At 41.6% G+C, this 22,885-nt stretch overlaps 1 protein-coding gene across 2 annotated transcripts in view; it reads left to right on the top strand.

The window, feature by feature from the left end:
• Positions 1–22,653, top strand: part of NRP2 (neuropilin 2) — a 154,897-nt gene extending 132,244 nt beyond the window's left edge. For both annotated transcript variants that reach the window (XM_007501876.3, XM_007501877.3), the window contains exons 16-17: positions 16,936–16,995; positions 19,079–22,653. In XM_007501876.3, coding sequence (XP_007501938.1) covers positions 16,936–16,995; positions 19,079–19,383 — 365 coding nt within the window. In that variant the 3' untranslated portion in view covers positions 19,384–22,653. The remainder of the gene's footprint in view (positions 1–16,935; positions 16,996–19,078) is intronic.
• The last annotated feature ends 232 nt before the right edge of the window (positions 22,654–22,885 follow it).

Below are 22,885 nucleotides of genomic sequence, written 5' to 3'. Positions count from 1 at the left end.
GCTAAAAATGTGACTGTGTGACCTCAGACAAGGCACTAAACCACCATCTGTTCCATCTGTAAAATGGGGATAATAATAGCACCTCCCGGTGTTGTGAGGATCGAATCAGACATTTATAAAGCCCTTAGCTTGATGCCTGGTATATAGTAGGTGCTATAAAAATGCTTATTTGACAACTCCCTTTTACCCAAAATCCTGTGAGGATGTGGGAGGAATTAGTGTTCTAGATCTGTAATTTCAGCAGCATGGTGAATTCTCACTGTGGAAAATCCTTCTCTACAAGGTCAACAGATTCATTTTCAATTTATAGTCATAGAAAGATCTGTGAGCTGGTAGAAGTTAAGTGGTCTGCCCAGGTCCCATAGCTAACACGTCTCAGAGGCAAAGCTCAAATTCAGATCATCAGTCCTTTATCCATGTTGCCAAGCCTTCTCTCTTATGAGGTAGTTTGCTCCAGTATTATTATCTCTATTTTACAAAGGAGGCTCTTGAGTTCTGAAAGGTACAGTCCCTAAGTCAAGTGTCAGAGGCAAGACTGGAATCAGATATTCAACACAATCTCCCTTCCTGCCCAGTCTCTTCCACTAAAGCCTGTTGTTTCTCCACCTAGCCCATTAAGGCAGCCTAAGAACTGACTCCTGCCTAGTGTGTGGTGGGCAAGAAGCCCAGAGAGAATCTCCTTATAGACTGTTGTTTCTTCATATATTTTGTACCTACTCAACTCTGAGTGTTATTACCACTGAAATAAAGCCCAGGAGAGCCAGACTGGGTACAACCTGGTAAACACAGGAAAAGGATCTTGAATGTATTGACCATTGTGATGCTTGCAGAAGGACTAGGGTTGGGGAAAAATCTGGGTAGGTTTAGTCCTTTTTGCAAGATCCTTTTGTAGAAGATTCCCTGACTTTCTTTAGGACTCAGCTAAAATCTTACCATCTGCAAAAAACCTTTCCCAGTTCCCTTAGTAAGATTCTCTCCAAGTTATTCCACATCCAACTTGTTTATACTTAACTGTTTGTGTTGTCTCCTTCGTTAGACTGTAAGTTCCTTGAGGGCAGGGACTGACTTGTGCCTTTCTTTGAAGCTCAAATTGGACTTAGCACAGTGCTTGACATATGGGAAAATACTTGTTGGCTTGACTAACAGAGTAGTGCTGGCTCTAAAGTAGGCTTCCCAAATCACAAAATGTTTGAGTTTCAAAGGACTTTTAAGATGATCCAGTCTAACCCCCGATTTCACAACTTTAAGACCAAAGATCAGAGATTTGGAATTTTTTAGCCAAATTATTGAGGGGAGATTTACAGTGGCACATAACTCTGTCCATTTGTACATGTGTATTTAATGAGCCAGTCGCCCATCAAGACATGTAGAAAGCCTGGTGATTGGACCATAGGACTAGGGTCATGCACCCTCTATTTCTCCCCATGTACAATGTTTGGTCAAATCACATCAATTCTGTGACTTGTCTACATCTGTAAAATGGAGGTTTGTATAGAATATTATCCTGAAGGGAGCTTTATTAATGGTGAGGATCTCCCAAGGTCTTCCCCTCTGTAGAGCATTTGGCAAGCATTAACTAATCCACGAGTAAAAGAAGCTGATAAATTAAAGCCCTCATTCTCTCTAGTCTTCCATGCTTCGGCACAACAGGTCGTTATGTCCCTAGGTCTAGGAGACAGGGTCTTGTTCTCCATGATTAATGACTTTCTCTTGGTTTCTTCAAAGAGTGACTGTGCTGTTTCCCTGCATTATTTATTCATGTTCTCTACTAAAAAATTCATGTAAAAAACATTCTTTAAGGTCAGTGAGATGTGGTATGCCGCAGCTTTAAATATTCAAGTGGGCCACAGGTGGACCCACATACTGAGCGAGTGCCTGAGCTTGTGGCCTTCAAATCACCCATGCTGGCCCCAGAAGGGTCCAGCCTTCTGGATGAAAGAAGAGACTCACTTAACAGAAAGGCTTCAGACTGTGTGTTTACTTTCTGGTGAGGTATTTGTATTTGGAGGGAATACTACTAGTACCAGACAACTCTGATGGGGAGCAACACACAGAGAGAAACCAAGGGGATTGGTAGGAACATCTTTTATTCTACCCCTGGTCTCTGTTACGCCCTAAGACTAAAGGAGAACTCCAAAATGTGTCGTCTTCTATAACTTATGGTTATGTCTATAGACTCACATGTGAATTATGAGCTTTCTCCGACCTTCCAAGAATCATAGACCATGAACACAGGGCTGCAAGGTACCATAGATGAGAGATGCCAAAAATAAGATTAAGATATAATTGGGAATTATTTAACAAAATAAATATAAAACAGAATACAGGTATTAATATATGGTTTTCTAAATCAATATATAGATCTTTATTTATGGTTTAGTGACCCCCATCTCTATTTGAGTGAGACATGCCACTGCCTTAGAAGTCATCTAGTCCAATCTGCTAATTTTACAAATGAAGAAACTGAGGTCTAGAGAGGTTAAGAATCTTGCCTGGTACAACAGAAGCAGAATCCAAATGCGGAACTTCTGCCACCACATTCGAACTCTATTCTAATTTGAATTCTATATAATTGTATTTTAATAATAGCATCCTAGAGTTTGAGATCTAGAAAGTATGTTAGAGACAATTTAGGCTGACCCTCTCATTTTACAGATGAACTTTGAGGTTTTAAGGTTTCCAATTACTTGTCCAAAGTCATCCTCTTAGTGGCAGAGACAGATATAAACCAAGAGCGTCTGACTCCAAGTTTAATGCTTTTTCCCTCCACTGGGGTACATGCTGCTGCTGCTGCTCTTGTCTCTGAATTGCCAGCACCATAGAGAAGACCTTAAAAACCAATCAGTAGGATTGGAACTTCCAGAATGACATTCAATGCAGAAAGTAATCAGTTGCTTTCTTCCCTTCATGTGCTGAAATAGGTTGCAATTCAATGTATCATTTACTATTAACTCATGTCCCCAAAGTAAGAATCAAAAAGGTTCCAAAGGGGGCCTCAAATGATGCAATGAGATGCTTTAGCTGTCAGCGAGTAGTTTCATCAACTACAGTAGGAATCATTAAAGTTGGGATGAAGCTCCCTTCCACTTGTGAGGAGGAGACAGAAGGGAAAATGAGGGAGGCAGTTGCTTTCGCCCAAGTATTATTTCCACTTCCTGCTGCTTTCTGAGTCTTTATTCAGGAAATGCTGTAGTATGAGGTTAGTAAGTCTGTGCCAAAACCTTTTGTCCCTTTGTTTCTTAATCACAGCAGATGGGCTGATAGAAGGGGCAGACTATGGGAGAGGGAAGATGTGTTGGCTTTCTCAACCTTCCTTTATAATGATTCCTTTAGTGGAATGAGGCTGCTGAGAAAGGGAGGAAGGAAGGAAGGAAGGAAGGAAGGAAGGAAGGAAGGAAGGAAGGAAGGAAGGAAGGAAGGAAGGAAGGAAGGAAGGAAGGAAGGAAGGAGCTCATTAATTGTTTTACAAATATTATCTTATTTGATCCTTACTATGGAGAGAGGGAGGGAGGGAAGGAAGGGAGGGATGGATGAAGGAAGGAAGGAGCTCATTAAGTGTTTTACAAATATTATCTTATTTGATCCTTACTATAATTCAGAGAGATATGTACTCTTATTATCCTCATTTTATAGCTGAGGAAATTGAGGCAAACAGAAGTTAAGTTACTTGCTCAGCCACACAACTAGTAAGTGAATGAACCTGAATTTGAACTCAGGTCTTCCTGATTCTAGGCCCAGTGCTCTACCCACTATACCAACTAGCTGCCTCAAGGACTAGATTGGGAAAGCCAGAGAAATCCTTGAGGAACTCTCCCATTAAATTGCCTGTTAAAAAACAAAGGAAGTGAAAAATATGCCTACTATGGCCTATCCTCATGTTTTTCTTTTATTTATTAAGCATTTATTGAGCCCTTACTATGTGACAGGTACTTTGCCAGCACACTCGGGAAACAAAGATTCCCCCTCCCCCCAAAAAAAGACCAAATAGTTCAAGTTGCCTTTAACTTCACCATCAATTCTTGACTTTGTATTTGGGGTCCAGTATTAAGGCTCCTGGGGGGGCAAAAAGCTAAACTTCAATAAGGGCATAAATTATGTAAATATGGTAGTCAAAGGGGAGGTGCTTCAGACAAGGTCAAAGACATAGAGGTCCAAAGAAGGCAACATTGCTTGAGGTAATGTATACCCCCTTCCCATCCTGCTCCCTTCCAGTCCTCTTCCATCTTTCATTCCCTACCCTAGTCCCTAGGTCAATTGCATAGCTGCCCCACTCCCATCATCACCACCAGTGAGATACTTTGGATAGGGTCCAATATTTATTTGGCCAGTTGGGGTGGAGGAAGATTAGGAAAATGGGGATAAAACCTTTTATTTCTGTAATCACCCATTTGGTACCAAACAGAGAGCCTAGGGAAAAACTCATACCTGGGCCACTTCTATCTGTTCATGCCTATAATAACATGTTCAAACAGGCAGAATCTTGTTTGGTTGTAACTAGGGGGTATCTATCAACAATGCCTAAACCCTGAGAATTAGCAAATAGCAGTAACTTTCTGGAAAGTTTGGTCCTTGTTTTTAATATGTGTGTGGAAAGATAACTATGCATATGACACACATGCATATGTGTATTGTATATGTATATATCACATGTAGATATATACATATGGGTTTGTGTATATGTGGAAGGAAGGAGGGAATGTTCTTGCTTTCCTTTATATTTGAAGAATGTTATTATTTAAGACTGAAAAGACTAATGCATGACCTTCCTCCAGGGCCAGCCCCAGGCAGAACTTTGAAGCAGAAGAAGTTGGTCTCTGGTTCAGTCACTGAATGTCTGACTTCGAGGGTAAAGATCATAGAATAACAGATTGTTAGAGTTGAAAGGGACCTTGGAGCTATTCTAAAACCACTATCGCTACCATGACCACATCACAGATGAGGAAATAGGGACCTTAGAGAGAAATGGAATCACTTGCTCAGGATGGCACAGCTCAGTAGAAGCAGAGCCCAGGAAAGAACTCAGATCTCCCGACTCTTGGTCTAGTCTCTTTTGTCACCATATCACACCCATTGTCCATTCATCCACCAGTAGATCAGGGTCTGCTCAGTAGGAATATTTTATTGTCTGTCATAGTACATTTCCCTCTTCTCTCCCCCTAAACCTTTTGCCTTTTCAAGAAATAGTAATTAAAGTTAACACTCCTACTGGGAAGGATGCACCTGCAGGCTGGCTACTGCACAGTGGCTATAACTCTCTAGACCAGTGATGGTGAACCTTTTGGAGACTGAATGCCCAAACTGCAACCCTCACCCAAATGTGAGCCCCCATCCCCCCCCCCCCCCGCCCCCTTACCCGAGACTGGGGAAGGAGAAAGCACTCCCATTGGGCTGCTGGGCAGATGGATGGGTGATGTCAGAAAAGTCCTCAGACACATGTGGAGAGGGGAGGGAGCAGGCTTCTCTAGCTCCAACATAGTGCCTAGATCAAAAGCCCCTTCCTTTCACAGCTCTCCCTCACCTGTATGTATTGCTTCCCTCTTTTAGAATGTAAGCTTCTCCAAAGAAGAGACTATCTCATTTCTGTATTTCTGTCTCCAAAACCTAGTATATTGATTTAGAATCTTGAACCCTAGAGACTACATTTCCCACAACCCCCTTTTCCTTTTCCTGTTTGTGCGGCTCCATACTTGGATGGAGCTTTGAGTTTCCACCCAGGAGGTCTCTCTGGATCCAGGAGGAGGAGCAGCTCTTGGTTTTTTTCTAGCCTTACTTCCTTATACTTCAAGATAAATATTTAATAAATATTATTAAATATAATACTTGGAGTGTTGGATATTAATTTTAATCTTTACACTAGCAAAGTGGGTGTTTAATAAATGCCTGCTTATTTATTCATTCATTCATTCATTCATTCAAAAAGGAGAATGTCTCCTTTTTGCAGAGTTAAAGAGACTTGTAGCCACCCTTACCAAATTCTATTCACCCTCATCATTGGTAGGCATCCTTAAATAATTTCTCCAATTGTAACCTTTGTTATATACTTTGTTAGCTAGGTGGCACAGTGGATGAAGTGCTGGACCTGAAATCAGAAAGATTCATCTTCCTTGAGTACAAATCTGGCCTCAGACACTTATTAGTTGTGTGTCCCAGGGCAAGTCATCCAACCCTGTTTGCCTCAGTTAAAATTATCTGGAGTAGGAAATGATAAACTATTCTAGTATCTTAGCCAAAGAAAACCTAAATGGGGTCATGAAGAGTTGGACTCAAGGGAACAACAACAAAAGAGATGTTCTGTCCTTTCTTTTCTGGTCTTTTTAAAAATGAAATTCATCAAGCATGTCTTCATTGTGTACCATTTGCAAGGCCCTGAGACACAAGGGATAGAGGACCTGCCTTAGTATCAGAGAAACCTGAATTTAAATCCTGCCTCTTACTCACCCTAGCTAAGTGACTTTGGCAAGTTATTGGGCCTCTCTAATTACCCAAAGCAATTAGCTAAGACTATCAGTTGCCCTGCAGCTGCTGATCTGCTTTGAAAGAGGAAGTGTTAAGGTCTAGACAAAGACTTGTTGTTAAGCCTGGAGGAGACAAAGATAAGAAATTAAAAACAGTCTGTGCCTTCAAGGAGTTTACAGTCTACTGTTTACTGCAAAGTAAATGCAAAATCATTTGAGGAGAAGAGAACACCCATGGGATTTCCAGAAAGGTTTTGTATAGGAGGGGGTATCCATGTGAAGTCTCTTTAAAACTAAAAGTTCTAAGTGGTGAATGAGGGTGGGGAGGACAGTCCAGATTCTGTGATCTAGCACACCCTCTGCAACAGAAGGTTTTCTCATAGCCTTACCATTTTTTTCAGTCATTAATCCCAAGCCCTTTCACAGTTTATTTTAGCTTTATCTTTCACATTTTATCTCAAACCAAGTTCAAGCCCTTTCCCCCCTATCCTAAAAGGCATTTGGAAAATTCCAAATAGAAATTTTCATTTCATGACCTTGCATTGGTTTGGCTGGAACCCAGGTGATAAAAACCCATGATAAAGGGTCTTCTGGTGGTTTTCCTAAAATCAAGCCAAACACAGTGAGTGCTAAATAGCTCCCAAGGTGGCCTGCCTTTCTACCAGCGGAGATTTGGCAAAGTAGAGATAAACATCTGAACTTTTGGCTCCTTATCGGAACTGGGAATGAACAAACTGAATTAGGAAAATAAAGGGCAGAACATTCAGCCAACACCATACTTAATGCCAAACTGAATTAAACACTTTGAAGCCCAGAGACATCTCTGCTCAACCCTCCATCATCCTTCATTTTTCTGGCCTCTCTGCTTCATGTTTCCTACTAAGAACAAAGGCAAAATGGATGAAAGACCTCCCAAAGCTGCTTCTGTGGGAGCTCAGCAGATTCAGGAACTTGGGATAAGCTAAAGATCTAAATGGCCAAAGGCTGATCCCAGAGAAATAAATCACTCAATCTTATGGAACAGGCTAGTGGAGAATGCTCAGAAATTAGGTGATGAAATAGCTCCATTTTTATTTCCAGTTTTACTTCTGGCTTTTGTCTATAATTTGTGTCATCTCCTGTACTTTTCTGTCAGTTCAATTTTTTTCATAGTACAGTACAATAAAGTAGAGTATATTAAAGGCTTGAAAGCCAGAGGACCTGAGTTCAGATCTCCTCTCTGCCATATGACTTTGAATAAGTCTTTTAATCTCACTAGGCCTTGGTTTCCTCCTCTGGAAATTAAGGTAGCTGGACTAGATGGCATTTGTAGTCTCTTTCAGTTCTAGATCCGTGATCCTATAATCTCTAAAATGGGATAATGAGACCTGACATCCAATTAGATCCTTGCAGTTATAAAAGTGTGTGATTTACTGTCTATTACAGATTTAGAGATGGTTAGACTAAACACAAGCATAAAACAAGTGAACTTCTATGAACAGGAAAGTCTTAACTTTTCACAATGTCTGTGACCCTGCTGTAAAGAAGTACTTCCAACTGGAAGGGATTGGCCCAAGTCCAGCTTTACCCATCCTTCCATTTTACCCATTTCTATTGGGTTCATCCTCATACCCCTGGCAGCTGATGTCATAGTCCCTTCTGTCTCTCTACCTCTCCACCTTCCTTGACTGACTCCCAGGGATTCTGACCCCTGGCCCCTTCTTAGTTCTAATCTCCCTATTTTTCTGGCCTTAGCCTGGATTCATTTGTCTTCTCATCTCTTAGACTTAAAGTGTCATTGAATGTTAGCTCTATAAATCAGTCAATTAATAAGAATTTACTGAGTCAGGAACAACCCGGCCCCATGCTAGATGCTGGAGATATGAGTACCAAAAAATGAACAAAAGCTGGAGATACAAGTACGAAAGAAAGACCAAATGCCAGTCACAAGGAACTTAGAGACTATAGAGACTAAGAAACTTATAGACGAATGTGACAAACCAGTATATATGAATATGTATATGTGATATGTGTGTTTGCTTCTAGCATGAGGATGAAATTAATAAATATAGTTTTATATAAAGCAAGTAAGTACAAGGTAATTAGATAGGTAGATGCTATAATTGGTAGAGGCAGGAAAGCTTGATGTAGAAGATGGAGCCCAAGTTTCATCTTAAAAGAAGAGGGGGACTCTGAGACAGAGGTTAGGAGGGAGAGCATTTCTGGCATATGGGATGACCAGTGCAAAGGTAAGGAGATGGGAGATGCCATGTAATGTGTGAGGAACAGAAAGGGAGCCAGTTTGGCTGAATAGCAGATTCTGAGACTGGGAGGCAAATTTGTTTTCCTCCTGCCCTTGCATGTGGCCCTTCACCTTCTCACAGCAGGCTGTCATTAAACCATGGAAAGGAAACAAAACTTACTGTGTCATTCTGTCCTGCAAGGCCATGGTGGGGCAATTGTCTGAAAACTCTGTGAATATGAGTTGTCATCTTCCCAAAGCAAACTGCAAGAATTAAGAACCAGCAGAGGAATCCAACCTCCCAACTAGACTCCCAGTGTCAGAGGGGGAGGAAGAGATGGGGGGAGTGGGCATTTCTGAGCTGGAGGTGTCTCTGGATAGCCTGGGTGGTCTTCCATATTCAGGCAGTGTTCCAGGCCCCCAGGGGGGAAGCTTCTTTCCTTTGACTTGGTTTGGTTTGTGGGTGGGTGTAACTATTTTGTTTGCCACTTGTTCAGGAGTGTTGCAATTTATTTACCAAGAGCATGAGAGAGTCTGGGTTTCTCCTGCTGGTTTGAGGGATTCTCTTGAACAGGCTAGTGTGAATTTCAGTGATGAGATGCCATGAGGTCTTCACTTTAAAGAATTATCCCAATCTTAGATGGGCAAGAACCTGCATTGCTCTCCTGCATGTAGTGATGCCAAATCTGGGGAAACAATGGGGCAGGAAGGCAGACTCCTTTGTGGTCACAGCCTGGAAGCTTCAATCTCAATATGAAAAGGCATTGGATTTTTTTTTTAAGTAGCAGCTACTTTGCCACACTCGATTACTCCAACTCTATTAAACTCCATTAGAGCTGCTCTGTTATTTCAGCTCTGGCTCACGGTGGGTCTCCAGTGAATGGTGAAGTGGTGAGGGGGTGGGAATGAGTGGGGGGTTGTGGGGAGAGCTTACTTAGTTAGGGTAATATGGTGTCAAGAGTATGGGATGGTGGGATGCAATCACTATACAGCCCCGGAGAGGATTGGTTACAAATGTACTTGAACAACGTAGGACTGAGCTATTAGGACATTGGGTAAAAAATATGAAGTTACTTTGTTTGAAACCATTCCTTGGAGGAGGCAAACTGAGAAGATGGGTTTACATTCAGTTTCCTCTTTATGCTCTTCCCTTCCCCAACTCTTGCCAGTTTTTTGCTGTGTAGAATTATCCGTCCATACTATTGTATTCAGAGGGAAGCAGCAAATCAGAGGTGGATTTGATCTTCAAAGTCAACTAGTCCAGTTTTCCCCTCCATTTTACAAATAAGGAAACTGAGGCCTACTTACCTTGTTCAGAGGCATGACTAGGGGTTGACAGAGCAAGCACTCACTGGCATCTTCTGACTCTGTGACTGGCTCTCTTTAAACTATACTCTGCCTTAAGTACTTAATTCTAGATTGCCTAACAATGGTCTCTGATTACATTCCAAACTGGATATGGGTCTTGTGGTATCTTCCTTTCTCAGAGCATCTAGTACAGTGCCAAGTACATAGGTGCACAATAAATATTCATTGGTGGTTAACCAGAACTTTGCTGAATACTTCCTTTGATGAATAATGATAGTAAAATTTCCTCTAAATTTGGCAGCGTAAGCATAAGCATAAGTCATCATCCCGAAGTTATCAGTGCCTTTTTGATGGTCTGGAGCTGTGGAGGTCTGGATTTTGTCGGGAATTCATATAACATAGTTCCAGAAACCTGGACAAGCAGAACCTAGATGGCTTCCCCTGATTCAGCTCATATTACTGGGATGTGAATTTGGATTAATACATATGATACAATTTGTAAATTATGTTCCTTTGATCTTTGGGACAGTTTGCATGTGACTTCCAAGTTCCCCTTTGCAATCTTATTTCCTGCTAAAACTTACTGATTAGAAGGGGTTGTGGGGATCATCAAGGGGGCCAGAACAAGACATAGTACAGTGGTTGTTGTCCTGTTGCTTTTCAGTCATGTCCAACTTTTCATGACCTTATTTGAAGTTTTCTTGGCAAAGATACGGGAATGGTTTGCCATTTCCCTCTCCAGCTCATTTTATAGATGGGGAAATGGAGGCAAATAGATTGAGTGACTTACCTAGGGTCCCACAGCCAGCAAATCAGAGGCCAGATTTGGATTCAGGGAGATGAGTCTTTCTGACTCCAGATCCTGCTCTATGTACTATGCCACCTTTCCACCCCTTAATTTTAATACAACAAGCAATATAATCTCTCTTGGTCTCTATCTCTTTATCTGTAAAATGGCAGAGCTGGACTAAAGAGCTTCTGAATTTCCTTCTAAATCTATATCTGTAATCCTAGTGCCCTAACTCCAGGCCTTCCCAATCTGTCCCCTATTTCCTTCTCATAGAATTCATAGGTGTTTCAGGTACTACTGTCTTATGGAAAGCTTCTCCAGGTCTCCTTAATTACTAGTGTTCTCACTTTCACCAGATTATCTTGGTTTACTTATTCATTCATGTGTTGAATGTAAACTCCTTGTGTAAAGATTAAAATTGGGGAATATTGGGGAGACTGAGGCATCTGAGGCAGGTAGAAATTAGTTTCTCTCTGCAAGGAGTATTATATTTTTTTGAGGTTTATTAAAGGTTAAAGATTAAAGAATATACAAGTAAGAAACATGTGCCTAGGCCAGAGGCCTAGACAAAATAACCTCACATCACGCAAGAGACACGCCTGCTCCAAAACGGAAGTCCAAAAAGAGCCAAGAGAGAGCTCTCAAAAGCCTTTGAATCAGCTTAAATACCTTCTCGATCTCGGCCCAGGTGAGATTACAAGGCATTCTGGGGAAGTGGAGCAAAGGCTCGTGGGGATTGTAGTCCTGTATTCGAGTCTATTTTTTACACTTGAAGGCAGAGACTGTTTCTCATTTTTGTCTTTGTATCACCAAGAATCTAGGACAGCACTTTGCACATGGCATGAATGTAATTTGTTGAATCGAATCTAGCACAACTCCCTCATTTTATTAGAGGGAAGACTGAAAACCATTGAGATACAGTCTCCCATTCAAGATCATATAGCTAGTAAGACCTAGAAAGGAATCTGGGTCTTCTGGCTCTCAAGCCAGTAGAATCTTCCCCCTACCCCATCCCCTACTCCATGCTGTCTCTCATGATTCACTTAAATTCAGTTCATAGCATCAGGATAGCCACAAAGCCATGAACTCTCAAGGCCAAGCTCTCTTGGGTTTGTCTTATACAATAGGAAAGCCACGTTGCTTTCTGACTCCATTCTCCTTTGGCCTCATTAGTCTTGCCAGTGTGCCAGAAGTTACAGTGATTAGCTTATAGGTTAGAGCCAGGTATTCTATTCCACACTTGCAATATTCTCATGTCTCTCTTTTTTTTAATAATAGTCACTGACTTTCCATGAATCCTTTCCATATCTACTCACTTGGTAGGATCATTCCATGTAAATTTTTTTTTTAAACCCTTACCTTCCGTCTTGGAGTCAATACTGTGTATTGGCTCCAAGGCAGAAGAGGGATAAAGGCTAGGCAATGGGGGTCAAGTGACTTGCCCAAGGTCACACAGCTGGGAAGTGGCTGAAGCCAGATTTGAACCTAGGACCTCCCGTCTCTAGGACTGGTTCTCAATCCACTGTGCTACCCAGCTGCCCCCCATTCCATGTAAATTAAAGCTGTTAGATCCCCATTCATCATTTCAGCTTTCATTCATGGTTCTCCTAATCAGTCTCCATGAGAAATGTGGCCACTTTGAAAAGAATCAGTCATATTAATGGCTTCCTTTTGTCTGTCCAGCTCAGACATGTATTATATCTGTTACCCAAGGAGGCCTTGCCCATCTTTCGCAGGGAACTGAAGTTTGATGAATGAACCCCACCATTGGAGGTTGTTTTGAGGGGGGCAGACTCCCAGAACTATCAGAATACTGCTCAGATAGTGACTTTTAGGCCATAGCTGCTCATCTTCATTTCATTATTCTCCAGTCTTTTCTTAAGTTTTACAAGGAGGCTACATTGACTGTATAAGAATCAATGTTTAAGATAAGATAGATTCTGAATTTTCTTTCCGTATCTTAATTCTCATATCTTGGGGGTTGAGACAAGCAGCTCCCTCCTTCTCTATTATATTGCACACTCACCTGCTCTCACACACTCACACACACACACACACACACACACACACACATCATACACAACATACCCTTTCACATGAAGGAAGGTAGTAACCTAGGTTTGGATGCCAGTTAAAAGAGACAAAAGGAACACTCATCTCTGTCATCTTCTAGCTGCCTGGGTTCTACCTCTCCCCTTTCACAAGTCACAGTCCTAATTACTATTTTCTCTATGATAGTAGCCACAATAGCCCATCATTTGCCTTTGCACAGTCTATCTCCCATTCTTAGATGTTTTACTCATCTTTGCCTCTTGGAATCCTTAGACCCCTTCCAGGCTTATCTCAAGTGTCACCTTCTGTAAAATGCCAGCCTTAATGCCCCACCTCCTGAAAATATTTTGTAAATACTTTATATTTAATGCTCTGTATATATGTTGTACCTTCCCAGTAAAATATGAGTTCTTTAAAAATAGGGACTATTTACTTTTTTGTCTCTTTCCCTGTTGCCTCAGGCAGGACCTGGAATATAGTAGGTCCTTAATAGATGTTTGTGGATTTGAATGAAACTATCAGGAATCTGGCAACATATGCTTTAATAGTTCTTGGCAAGAAATCTTGATCCATCATGTTGTCACTCCCCTCCCATGGGCCCTCTGGAAATGTCTAATGTTTTTTACTTAAACTTTCTGTCCACAAGTGTTCTCCTTTCCTTTGCCCCAACCCCTTTTTTCTTGGCTGATTGGGGAACCATAGGACTTGAAAGAAGTGGTACAGCATTCCTTTTCACTATCTCAGGAGGGAATGATCCAAGCTTTAAGTACTGGACTGAACTGAGAAGAGTGATTGGTGAAGGGCAAAAAGCCTTTTCAGGGAGAAAGCTCTTAATCAAACACAAATATCAGGGATATTAGCAAGGGGAATGGAGAAAATTGCTATCAAACTAAATTGCTTTTTGTATAAATGTTCTCTTTATTCAAGTTTTCCCCAGCGTACGATTCTTTCGTTAAGGCTTGGTGAACAGATGCTCTTTTGAAAATGTTGATTAACTGATGCTTTTTTAGAACCCTTCCCACTCACCCAAACAAAACTACTGGGATGAGTGATTATCAGAAGAGGGAAGAAAAAAAACACAAGAAAAGTCAAGTCTCCAGGGCTTTCTTCTTCCTCTGAAGTGGCCTTTGATTCTCCAGGTGCAGAAATCTCAGCCATATAGGAGCAAGAGCTTTCAGAGAACCCCTTAGGACTAGAAGGGACCCTGTGAGGCTATCTACTTCAATTCCTTGCCTCCAAACAAGACTGCATCCAAATATCCCCCTCAGAAGTACTACTTTAAAGCATGGAAAGAGTCATTGCTTTGGAGTCAGAAGACCTTGGTTGTGAAATCTCAGTTTTGCTATTTAACTACCCTGATAGTTTTGGTCACTTTATCTGTCCAAACCTGTTTCCCATGTAAAATAGATTGTACCAAGTGATCTTTAAAGTTTCTTCCAGCCCTGAACCTATGAGCCCAAGAATTTTTCCTTTCTTCCTCAATATAGGAAGACTCTTGCCTCCAGTCATAGCAAACCCGTAAAGTCAAGGCAGCTTCCCCCCCTCCCCTTTTTCTTAAAGGTTAGTGTTCTCTTTGCCCTTTTTTTCTGGCAGCTGTCACTTTCTGCTGTGACAGCTGCCAGAAGCCCCCTGACTCTAATCCCTGTCCTGGGATGAAATAGAATAGGGCTACATTCTCACTCCCCACCATTTCTCCTTCTTTTGGTGGGGCTTTTGTGCCTGAAAGCAGACATAGATTTCACTAGTAAGTTACATTGCTTGGTTCATGTGTGGAACCATATCCAATATACTAGGCCTTTTAGTTATGAAGATGTTAAGAAATGTGAGCATCCATCACCTTGATTAATGGTTGGAAATATGATATGGTTGGATATCTGCCAATGGCCCCCACCATATCCTATTTTTTTTAATGCAGGTGAAAACAAGAAAATACCCATTATTTGATTTATAGGAAAAAATCAGCTCAGCAAGCTGGCCCTCCAGGTTCATTACTTGAACCTTCTGATGGACACCACCTGTCTCTTGTTAGTTCCTGTTCATGTTCTCCTTCCTAGTAAACAATCTGCTTTGTAACAGAACAGGAAAAATAACAAAGAGGATGGGAACCAAGGTGGAAATTGCTTGGCTTAGTCCAACTGATGTCAGTCATCCTGTTGTCAAAGGGCCAGGAATAGCCTGGAGATACAGTATAGAGGAGTGGTGATTAACATTGTGGATGGCAAATACTCTCTAGGACCTAGGCCATTAGCATCTAAGAGAGCTTTCTGTTTACTCCCTCTTCATGTAGTTGGGAGAGAGTTTGCGAGAACTCTTGGTGCTTTAATCAGAAATCCAAAGGACTTCTTATATTGATTAGAAAGCCAGGCTTTCAAGAAGGTGGAGTTTGAGTGTGACAGTGATAGATCAGACATCATTTTAGGTTGTGGTTGAGAAATTTCCAAGTTGATAGTGTGGATAGGTTAAAAATTGAAGCTGCTCTTGGGATCGGTGTTGTTTTTACTTCTGGTGTATGCTTTAATTCTTCTCAGATTTTTTCCCTCAAATCCTTGGCATCAATCTTCCAAAATTGCTGAAATTCAGAAAGCACAACTCTAGGCAAAACAGAATTCTTAAAGGACTTAATGCACAGGCAATGGGGGTGTATTGAACAAAAGATGTGGACTCTAAAAATTAGCCCATAAGATCTGAAGAAACAATAGCCTATTGCTTTTCAGGCTATTTTCACTTTAAAAAAATATTTTCCCATTTTAGACAAGTAATTTTTCCTTGGCTTTTTCTTTTCTCTCCTCAGTGTGATTTCTGTAAGATGGACAGGGTAGTGAATAGAAAGACCTGTATTATCCCCCAAAATTATCATATAAAAGAAAAAGATAGACAGTGATAATACTGGAGAAATTTCAGAGTAAATTAACTAAGCTCTATTCAAACCTGGGCTAGCTAGATTGGTTGCCAATGTTTGATCTATTCTAAATCATAAAGAAAGCCAACACACAGAAGAGCTTGGGCAGGAGAGATGAGTGATATTAATGCAGATATGTGGATATGGACAGTCATTACGACATTCTTTTCCAATTCCGCTCCTACAGTAAAACATATAACGATGATACATGACTTGCTTAAATTACTTTAAATTTATTTGAAATCCCAAGGAGAGAAGCCCTTTAGGCTTTGTGTCCACTTAGATATATGCATATGAAGTGATGAAATCTGTGGTGCTAAAATGGCTTTAGCAATAATGGTGACTAATGGCAAGTGCAATGATACCATTGAAAGGTCTAAGGATAATACCCAGGCTAATATTGATAATGAATGGCAGCTATTATGAAGGAAGGCAGAAGTGACAATATCCCTGCATGCTGGATGCCTGACTTTGGGGGTTGTTGTTCTTGTTCTTCTGGTTGCTACAGAAAGATGGAGCTGCCTACTTAAAGGGGCCACAATCTAATGCCCACAAAATGGCCCCTTAGAAAATTATAGCATTCACTTTGAAAGACTTAAGATTTGTGTTTAGTACACTGACCAATCACAATTCTAGGGTACCAGAGATGAAACATGTTACTTCCTGAAAGAGAGATGATGGCGTCAACTTATAGAAGAAGACACATTTTCAGACATAGTGTATGAGAGGGTTTGCTTTACCTGACTGGGCATATTTGTTACACACAGGGATTCCTGTCCCCACACTCCCACCATATTTTTAGGGAAATTTGGTAAGGATAGAGGGAGCTAACCATAACAAAGAAAATAAAGAACCAAGGATCCCTGAAATATTATTTGAAGAGCCAGAGAAAAGAACAGAAGGAAAGTCAGAAGGAAACACAAATAAGTAGGATGGATGCTGAATTAATTATAATCTTAAAAGGAAAAGCACTGCAATAAAAATTTGTCATTTCATATACAATCCTCTTTTTGCTTATCAAAATAAATCTCATTTTATTTGGTGTTCATTGAGTCAAGATTTTTTTGGTAAGCACTAAAAAAAATAAGAAAATGATGATGTTCTCTGGGTGTCCAAAGTGGCAACTAAAGTGGAGTCAACTCTACAAAACTCACTTCCTGGCAATTATTGATATAAAATTGGCTTCTATTTTGTTTGTTTCTTATTACAGTGGACATTCCAGAAATACCAAGAATAATAAACAGTGAGAGATATGAAGATGATGATGAAGGTGAGCTGATTTCTACCTACCCCCTTCCTTTTTCTTTTTTTTTTCCAGGTGGTTTCTTATCTAAACTTAAGTTTGGCTGGACAGGAGTCTTGTCCAGAGCCCATGGGGTCATAGAATAAAGGTCAAAGATGAAAAGCTAGAAAATATCCTATCGACCCTTCAAGGTCAAAGTGGGGACCTTCATACAACTTTACAACTAACTATCTATGACCTTGGGCTAGGCACTTTCACTCTCTAAACCTCTGTTTTCTTAGCTATTAAAAATAAAGCAAGACGGGGATAATAACATTTGCTCTTCCTCATAAGGTGAACATCATAAACATCAAAATTATGTGGAGCATACAATTTTTATGTTATCCTACATACCATTTTATTATTTTTATGACTGAGTTTTGTAAGTTTTATTGATGTCTTGTTTTTATACTCAATTGGGTCTCTGATCTTGATATGGGTACTTTCTTCAGTGATTCATAGCATAGGCATTTCTGGATCTAGTCACACCTCCCCCAAACCACCCTGGAATTCAGCCCTCCTTAGAAACAAAGAAAGAACAGCAAAGCAAGAACACTCAATACAGTAACTGTGACTGATAATGGGTAATATGCAACATTTTACCCTAGTAGTCCCTAGAGGCAAGTATATTTCATTCTCTGTTCCCCAGGACTATTACTGATTTATCAATTAGTAGTGATCTTTTCATTTTCATTGCTGTGGGAATTTGTGGAAATTGTCCTTTTGGTTCTGCTCAGTCCACTTTATAATAGTTTGTATGACTCTACCTTTGTTTCTTGGAATTCTCATTTTTTGTCATATCTTATTTTATAATATTATCCCATTACATTCATAAACCACATTTAATCCAACCATCCCCCAAAGGGCATCTACTTTGTTTCCATTTCTCTACAACCACAACAAAACTGCTCCTGTGAGCATTGTTACATAGTGGACCTTTGGTTCTTTTTTTGATTGACCTCTTTGGAGTTTAGCCTGGGTTTTAAAAGAACTGTTGGGAGTGCTCTGGCAAGAACCTACCTGCCAGTCTTCTTCCTGGGTAACTTGCATCTACTCACACATTGCTAGATATTCACTAAGCAACTCTTGAAGGAGAGGAGTGTGTTCTCCCCCATCCCCATCTGCCTCAGTACTCTCTTTTTCATTCATACACTGCAGAGATCTATAAACTATGCAGATCTGAGAGCTGAAGTTTGTCAGGACTTGGTCATCGCCATCTACAAATGTTCAAATTTTCTTCCTGAAGATGAGTACTGGGATCCTACCAGCCTCAGTATCTCTCACTGGGGACCCTTGAATTACATCATCTTAATTCTCAGGCACCATAAATGGAGATTTGCTAGAAAGGGCACACCAAAACCTCGTAACATCCAAGGACTCCAAATACATTTTCAAAGCTCCTGAGGGTTCTCTCCTAAGACATTCCTATCTTCCCCTCAGCTTCTACTCATTCAGGTTAGCTCATACTGTTTCCATACCCAAACACAGCACTAACACTATATCTTCTACATGTTCAATGCATTCCACACTTGGTCACAAGCCACGAGGGAACAGCTTCCAAGCACCTATTCCACTAATTACTAACATCAGTAGATAATCTGGTGGTTTCATTAGAGCCTCTGTTTAAGTGTTCTTTAGCTTGAGTGCACAACTGCCATCTCTTCAGAGGTCAACACTTAGGCAGGCAAGAATAAATTGAGGGGGGGGAGGGCAGCAGCTGAGTGGCTCAGTGGATGGAGAGCCAGATCCAGAGACAGGAGGTCTTGGGTTCAAATTTGGCCTTAGACACTTCCTAGCTATGTGACCCTGGGCAAGTCACTTAACTCCCATTGCCTAACTCTTACCACTCTTCTGCCTTAGAACCAATTGGTTCTAAGACAGAAGGTAAAGGTTAAAAAATAAATAAACACTCTGTGTATTTGTTAAATATAACACAGAGATGACATATGTTATATAGTATACAATGACAAAAACTTGGGGGGACCATTGTGATGAGATGCATGCTAGTAGAAACCCCTGAAAGTGAGGCAGTGATGGTGACCTCCATGAGTTTCTGTCTTTTGTATTATAGATGAGTATGAAGTCGACTGGAGTAACACATCCTCCCCAACAACTGGACCAGGTCTTCCCAAAGAAGACAGAGAGAAGAGCTGGCTCTATACCCTGGATCCTATCCTGGTGACCATCATTGCAATGAGTTCCCTGGGCGTGCTCCTCGGGGCCATCTGTGCTGGCCTCCTGCTCTACTGCACGTGTTCCTACACCGGCCTCTCGTCCCGGAGCTGTACCACACTGGAGAACTACAACTTTGAGCTCTATGATGGCATCAAGCACAAGGTCAAAATAAACCACCAGAAGTGCTGCTCGGAGGCATGACTGATTGCACCCGAATCACATTTGACGTTTCATTCCAGCAAGAGTGGCTGGTGAAGATTACTTTTTTTTTCCTATGGGAACTGAATGCCATAATCTCAAACAAACCGATCCAGAATACAGACAGTGAGGGCAAGACAGACGGGGGAGTGAAAGTGGGGAAGAGGGAGGCGTGGCACACATGGGAGGCTGGCTCCCACCCAGGACCACAGTGGCCGAGTCATGCCTGGAATGAAGACTTGCTCTCTGCTGGGACAAGGACAGGAGCCTGACTCTTGGGATTTTGATTTTGCCTTTTGTTTGAGGATTTTCTTTAAAAAAAAAAGAAATGTTTTAAAAAATTTTCATCTTTGAAGGACTCAAAGGAAATAGAAGAAAAGAATGACCTTTGTGGTATGAGAAGTACAGATCGTTACTCCCCACTTTCTTTTCCTAATCGGTGGTTGAAAGGCGAAGGATTTTTCAGCTGGTCTATCTTTAGAAATAAAACACAAAGAGCCGTCCAGCTTATCCCCTTCTCAGATAGGCTTGTGATTTAAGGGATTTGCTACTGGGGCAGGTTCTGCCAACTGAGCCTGTGTGCTGCCGTTTCCCATCAGTCCTAGAACTGAAATTGAATGTTGTTGCCTTTAACTTTTCTTATCCAGGGGAAAATTGCCGTTTGAGGGTCAGCAGAAACAGCAGCTCTTTCTTATGTGTGATTCAAAACAAAACAGAAAGGAAACTTCACAAGTCACAATCCATAAGAGCACCTCCTTGGGAGCCGCTGAAGGGCCTTAAAGTGCTTTGTGAATAGGAGCCATTTATTAAATCCAGAATCCGAGTCTGTCATGATGGTCGAGGCCTTCCTGACAAGGCCTCTGGATATTCCTTCTTTCCTTCCTTCCTTCCTTCCTTCCTTCCTTCCTTCCTTCCTTCCTTCCATTCTTTTCCTTCCCCCCTTGTTCTTACAAAAATGAAAACACCAGTCGAAGACACCATTGTAAGCCCCAGGAGATAGCTTTGTTTGATATTCTTAGAGAGGGGTGAGAAATCAAGCAATTATTATTTTCTCTATTAACAAGACACCAAGTATGGTGACCACTAGAATCCTAGCATGTTAGGGCTAGAAGGGGGTCCTTAGACATAATCTAGTCCACCTCCTTCATTTGATAAAGGGGGAACTTATGGGCCAGAGAGATTACAGACCATCTCGAAGGTCACACAGCTGGTTAGTAGTAGGGCCAGGAATAAAAACCTTGGTTTTCTGACTCTGTCAGGTGCTTGTTCAATTACACCACCGTGCCTCCCATCTGGGTAGAGAAGGGGAGAAAAGTGGACAGAGAAAGAAGAGTTTAATATTTGTTATCCTTTAGTCAAGTAGGAAGGGTTGAGGGGACTGCCCTAGGGAGACATTTTGATTAGTCACTTCTCTAAACTGTGAGCCCTGATTTCAGCTTTGGGTTACGGGGCCACAGCCTTGGCTTGCCTGGGGAGTCAACGTTTAGTCGTACAAGAGCTGATTCCTGCCAGAGGTTAGCCGGCAGTGTGGACCAAAATGCTAACACCTCTACTTCACCCTCTCCCCTCCATCTCCCAACCATGGGATACATCCAGCTTCTTACTCATTCTCATACACACTCATTGATTTATGAGTTTTTGTTATCAAGTGCCTTGAAAAATGAAGAAGAAAAAAAAAGTATTTTTCCCTCTATCTAGAAATCCATGATCTATCATTCCAAGTAAGGCATTCATCCTTCCCTGGCCCAGCTGCTTCTTCTCTGAACTCCTCTGAACTCTCCACTGATCTCCACTGACGGAACAAGACCTACCCAGATGGCTGAACGGGCCAGCGGTTGTAGCCCTTCCACGTACCTCACCTGGCCGCGGAAGCGGGGTAGGCAGGAACAAAAGGAAAACCGTGCAGAGGAAAGGTTGTCCAAATAAGAGTAGCTTGATTTAGGCTTAAATTTATGTGTAAGAATTTTCCTGTTTGCAGGCAACACATCCAAAAAGCCACCCGCCATCCCCAGCTTATCACATATGAATGGTAAAACTCGTCAGACCATTTTTGCTGCTACTATCACATACAATTTCATTCGCCTCCTCCCCGGGGGAAGGGGAAGGTGAATGGAACCAATCTGTTCCTCTAAATGTTAACTTATGGACCTGATAGTTAAAATGGTGATGTCACAGTGTATTGTATGCATACAGAGAGTGAGAGTTCATATCTACATATATTTATACATATATGTGTGTGTTTGCGCGCATGTGGGTTCTCTGTATGTGCCGTGTATGTGAATGGTGTCACGTGGGACTAAATAGTGTTAATGTAACTTTGATCTAGGGCAGAAGAGTACTGCCGATCTTGGCGCTCATTTGGCGCAGTGTTAGTGAATGGTGACGTGCAAAGTTATTAAGCCCACACGCTTAGCCCAAGGCTACCCAATGAGCAGGGCATACAGAAATAGGCTCCCGGTTCACCTCCTCCTCCTCTTCTCCGTGCCGTAGTTTACGCTGGTTACAGGAGGGATGATCGGGAAGTGGGGAAGCACCCAGGAATCTTCCAAAAGATCTTCCCACGCCTGTTTCTGTGCCGACCGGCCCTCTCATGGCCTGGTTAACACGGCCCCGGGCCACCTGCGAGCCGCATTCCAGGCTTCCAGTTCATCTCCGAGTTGTACACCACAGAACACGCATCCACTTGAAGAGTCCCACAGTCATACTTCCCATCGGCCGGTACAGGGGATCCGACTGCGCTCAGAATGCCGAGCCAGAGCAGGCCATCCAGTGCTACCGTGTGTTATTGTTAACTTGAACAGGGAAAATTAAACGAAACATTAGTGCATTCAATTCATTGTTCTCTTTCTCTGCAGTGATGCTTTGCTCATCCTCCTTAGCGAGGTAAACCCAACCAACAGTATTGACACAATGTTATGCCTTGTACTGAATGACCAATTACCTCCACGCTCTCACGGACTGGATGGTCAGGAGGGCCATGCGGTTGCTTTCTCCCTTTGGTGGGGAGGGGGTTGATAGGGGTGGGAAGCTTCGGGATGAGCATGGGGTGGGGGAGGGAAGATAAAAGTTAAGAAAACAAAAGCTTAACTTTTCTAAAGCTCACAGTGGAACAAGGTGTTTGACCTTTCACTGGTTGAGCCGGAATATAGGGGACTTGAGAGCTTTTACTGTGATTCTCCACAAGGTAAAAAATAAACTGCAACAACAAACTGTGTTTATATGATTTGTATAAAGCCTTTTTAAAATTACTATTTAAATAAACAGTATACCAGGTCTCTTTTTTGCATCCTCTTTATTCAAAGCAGAAGGGCTGGGGTAGTGCTTTGCATAGGAGAGTAGATACAAAATAAAGGTGGGTGGCTTGCTCTTTGAGGGCAGGAACTATTCTGATTTTTAAAAACAATTTTTTAATCATTGTATCTCTGGTGCCTGAATATAGTTAAATAGTTAATAAATATTTATTGAATTGAAATGGAAAGGAATTGGTTAGCTAGGTGACTAAGAA

Source organism: Monodelphis domestica, chromosome 8 (assembly GCF_027887165.1).
Source record: "Monodelphis domestica isolate mMonDom1 chromosome 8, mMonDom1.pri, whole genome shotgun sequence".
NCBI classification, from domain to species: Eukaryota; Metazoa; Chordata; class Mammalia; order Didelphimorphia; family Didelphidae; genus Monodelphis; species Monodelphis domestica.
This window is presented reverse-complemented; position numbering and strand designations above follow the sequence as displayed.